General features: G+C 39.5%; 1 protein-coding gene across 1 annotated transcript in view; it reads left to right on the forward strand.

Moving 5' to 3' along the window:
* Nucleotides 1-2,820, forward strand: part of NCOA7 (nuclear receptor coactivator 7) — a 102,156-nt gene extending 99,336 nt beyond the window's left edge. The window contains 3 exon segments of the mRNA XM_009645251.2: nt 170-265; nt 930-1,003; nt 1,906-2,820. Of these exon segments, the coding sequence (XP_009643546.1) occupies nt 170-265; nt 930-1,003; nt 1,906-2,041 (306 nt within the window). The 3' untranslated portion in view covers nt 2,042-2,820.
* Nucleotides 2,821-4,172: the final 1,352 nt, after the last annotated feature.

Here is a 4,172-nt window from a genome sequence, read left to right on the forward strand (position 1 = left end):
CAAAAGATTTGCAGGAGTACTTGCTCATCTGATGTACTTCACTAGTTGGTTCTTCTAATAGGAAACACCAGCTCAGTTGTTCTTTAGAAAGTATTTTGAAATGTTTTGGGTTTTTTCTTTTGAATTTTACACTGTCCTCCAAAGTAGTTTAATCATTTTATTCTGACAGATATTTGGAGCATATGCTACACATCCCTTCAGGTTTAGTGACCATTACTATGGCACTGGTGAAACATTCCTCTACACATTCTGTCCAAATTTTAAGGTAAGTGGGTGTTCACTTTCTCAAATAAGATTTTTGGCTTCCACTTCTGAAACATTTATGAGATTTTTATGAAGACAGCATATTTGAATTTAGAAGATGAGCCAGCTCTTGATGAGTGCAGTTAATTACTCATTGCTTCAACGTAATGCTTTAAGCAAAAGCAGCTGTAATTATCTGAAGTGCCCGAGAGGGCACTCTGTAAGGGTGAGGAGAGGGTTTTAAGTAGATTGAAGGGGGAAGGAAGGGAGGAGCAAGACGAGGACTGTTGAAGACTCGCCTTGGAAGGCAGTGATATCAAGAATAGGGTATAATTTCATACGTGCTTAGGATCACAGTGACAGCAAACTAGAGGTAAGAGTGCTACTGAAATACCCCTTAATGTTCATGGCTTATGCATTTTTCAATATTGAACACATTGTTCCTTTTTAACAGAATGCCTGTTGATTTAGAGATGCAAGCAGAATTTTAAGAAGGATGAGGGTGCCTTGTTCATAGTTTTAAATATGTATTGTTTGTTTACTTTCTACCTATTACCTCTTCCTCCTCCCCCTTAAAAATAAATAAATGAATGATTACACCAAAAAATACCTGCTAAGAGTCAGTCCCAGTAGAGTGCAAGAATCCTCACAGTCCAAATATATTTGGGTTTCCCCCTGCCCCTCAGGTATTCAAATGGAGTGGAGAGAACACCTATTTCATCAATGGAGACACCACCTCTCTGGAGCTTGGAGGTGGAGGGTGAGTGAATGTTTGGTTTTCCAATAGTGTAGCTAATATTTTTTTTATTTTTTTTTTTTTTTAAATGAGAATGGGGACACTGGTCGTTGCAAGAAAAACTAATCAGTAAAATGGCTGAACTTACTTTTAGTAAACTGTTTAGGGCAGATACCTCAGCAATCTGATTTCTGTTATAGTCCCAGAGCAATTTCCATTGCTTAGAGTGACTGACATTGGGCAATTCTGAACTCCTAAAAAAAAGTAAAAACCCCAGATGTTTTGGGTAGATACACACCTCATTGCTGAAGAGGTTTGCCACTGGAAGATAATCTTTAATGGCAGTTTTGCCATCAGCTTCTAAAGTTTCCCATGTGGTCCTCATTAAATTGTCATTATTCTGTTGCTACAGGGAGCAAGGATACAGACAGTGCTTAATCAGGTCCTAAACTTCAAGGGTCGGTGGGAGTGAAATCAAGGGCTAAGGCTAAAAGCTGACTGCAGCCTGCACCACTGGATATCTGGGCATGGTTTGCATTGGGAGTGTATAAATACTTCCTCCTCCTCCTCCTAAACCAGAAGGGGCCACATTCGCATCCAAACAGCCAGGGAAGGGACCTCGATGTCCACGCCCTGGTGTCAGTCACAGCCGCAGCCGGGGGGGCAGACAGCTGAATGGCATGGGGGGCTGTGGGCGCACCTTCGGTCCAGGGCTCTGCACCACTCGCTGGTGCAAACAGAAGCCGGGGGACTGCTCCGTGAGCTTCTTGGCAAGTGCTTTGCCAGGATTGAGCTCTTCACATTCAGTCTAAGACATTCTCAGAATCACCTAGATTCCTCTGTATCGCTCCTCTGGTGGCTTCTACAGCTTCCAGTATTTTTACTATTATATGTAACATGAAATCTGTCACATATTTCCTTTCCAGTGGCCGGTTTGGCTTATGGTTAGATGCAGATTTGTATCACGGGCGAAGCAACTCCTGCAGCACCTTCAATAATGACATCTTATCTAAAAAAGAAGATTTCATAATACAAGATGTAGAAGTATGGACATTTGAATGAAATACTGACTGCCTTAAGGACTGGATCCACTGGGCACTTAAACGCTAACTAGAAGGTGCAGGCTGCCTCACAATGTTACACGCTTTTTCCTCGTTTGTACCAGAGCATGACTACGCAAAAAAAAAAAACCAAAAACCAACCAACCAACCCAAGAAAAAACAGAGCTGGTTTTGAGAGGCAGTAAGAGGCAGAACAGTTAGAGATCAGTCTGAAGTGGTTTTTACTTCCTCCTCCAGCACTCTTCCATCAAAGATACGATGCTTATGAAAACATTCATGGTGTGTAAGTTGAAAACTTTTTCTGTAACTGTGAAAAAGATCCTGTGGGAAAACAATACCTATCTAGTACATTCCATGTGTATTTATGTTCAATGTACAAATGCTAACCAAAAATAAAAGGTTGCTTTACCAAAATCTAGAGCATACTGTTTGCCATGAAAAAGAATCAGAAATAGGTGTACACAGCACTTAAGGGAACATGTTTTTAAAATCTTTTTATTTATTGTTATTGTATAGCAGATTTTTTTTTTTGTAAATGTATTAGCTATGAGTTTTTTTCTTTTAGTGTTTCAAATCTCAGTTTGATAAATAATTACTATTTGGGTAGGTTTCTTATGCATTGGCATTTATTCTGAATCAATTTACTTGATTTCTGAAGTTAATTTTTATATTTTTATTTTGTAAATGAGATTTGGTTTTCATTTTACCCTAATTAGAGGGTTTGGTTTCTGGCAGAAACACTTGAGTGCATAATTCTGTTTTTTGGGGGGGGTGTTTAGTTTTTTGGTTTTGTTTTGGGTTTTTTTTTTTTTTTCCTGAAATGAGGGAGAAGGTGGATAGTGCTCCTTACTAACTCTGCTGCCACATTCCTGTTAATAGATTATTATTTTGGCAGTGTATGGAGACATCGGGCAAACTGCCACTTGGTATAGACTGTATCAGCTCTGTTGCAGTCAACAGAATTGGGACAGCACGCTCTGAGCATCTGCCCTAGTATTATTTGACTGTTTACGAAGGACATTTCTATGAGATGATTGTTTTTCTGTATCACCGCTAAATGATTCAAAATAAGCCACCCACTGTGCTTTTACGAGCGCTTCTCTACAAATTGAAGAATAAGTGCTTTGTTAAGGAGAAGATACAACTGAGACTGAGAGAAGAATGCTATTTCCCTAACAGGCCAGGTCATGTTAGTGTAATTCGTTTTTTTTTTTTAGTAATTATATATATGATTTCCTTTCTGAAAAAGACTTGAAACAACAGGCTGGCTTTTAGGATTTGACAGGCCACGAAATATTCCTCTTTGTTTTTCATGAAATAATCAGATGCTTTCCCCCACCACCACCTCAACACTGAAAAGACAAGACTGCATGTCGAAAAATGAGAATTTCGGTGAATAGAGAGGGTGTGACAGAGGACTGGCAATCTCCACTATTTGCTAAAGAATTCTGCTTTCCCGTTATGCTGTGGTTTTGTTTACCCAGTCCAAACGCAACCCACATTCGGACGCCATCCTGCCCTTACTCGAATGTGTCACAGTCCTGGGAAAGGCGGGTTTTAGAAACGGTAGCGTGCTTCCGTGCATCAAACAGTACAGTCTAATTCTGGAATATTAATAACTGAGGAATACAACTCGATTTAGTTACCATTTTTCCCTTTTTGAGTAGATCTAAAAAAAAAAAAAAAAAGCAGCCAAGCAGTTTTTTTTCAAAAGCATTACTAAATTTTCATCCTGCCCAGAAATGCACCAGTCTGAAAGCCAACCCTATCCAATTCCTCTGTATCGCTCCTCTGGTGGCTTCTACAGCTTCCAGTATTTTTACTATTATATGTAACATGAAATCTGTCACATATTTCCTTTCCAGTGGCCGGTTTGGCTTATGGTTAGATGCAGATTTGTATCACGGGCGAAGCAACTCCTGCAGCACCTTCAATAATGACATCTTATCTAAAAAAGAAGATTTCATAATACAAGATGTAGAAGTATGGACATTTGAATGAAATACTGACTGCCTTAAGGACTGGATCCACTGGGCACTTAAACGCTAACTAGAAGGTGCAGGCTGCCTCACAATGTTACACGCTTTTTCCTCGTTTGTACCAGAGCATGACTACGCAAAAAAAAAAAACCA

Source organism: Egretta garzetta, unplaced genomic scaffold (assembly GCF_000687185.1).
Source record: "Egretta garzetta isolate BGI_Z169 unplaced genomic scaffold, ASM68718v1 scaffold18, whole genome shotgun sequence".
Lineage (NCBI taxonomy): Eukaryota > Metazoa > Chordata > Aves > Pelecaniformes > Ardeidae > Egretta > Egretta garzetta.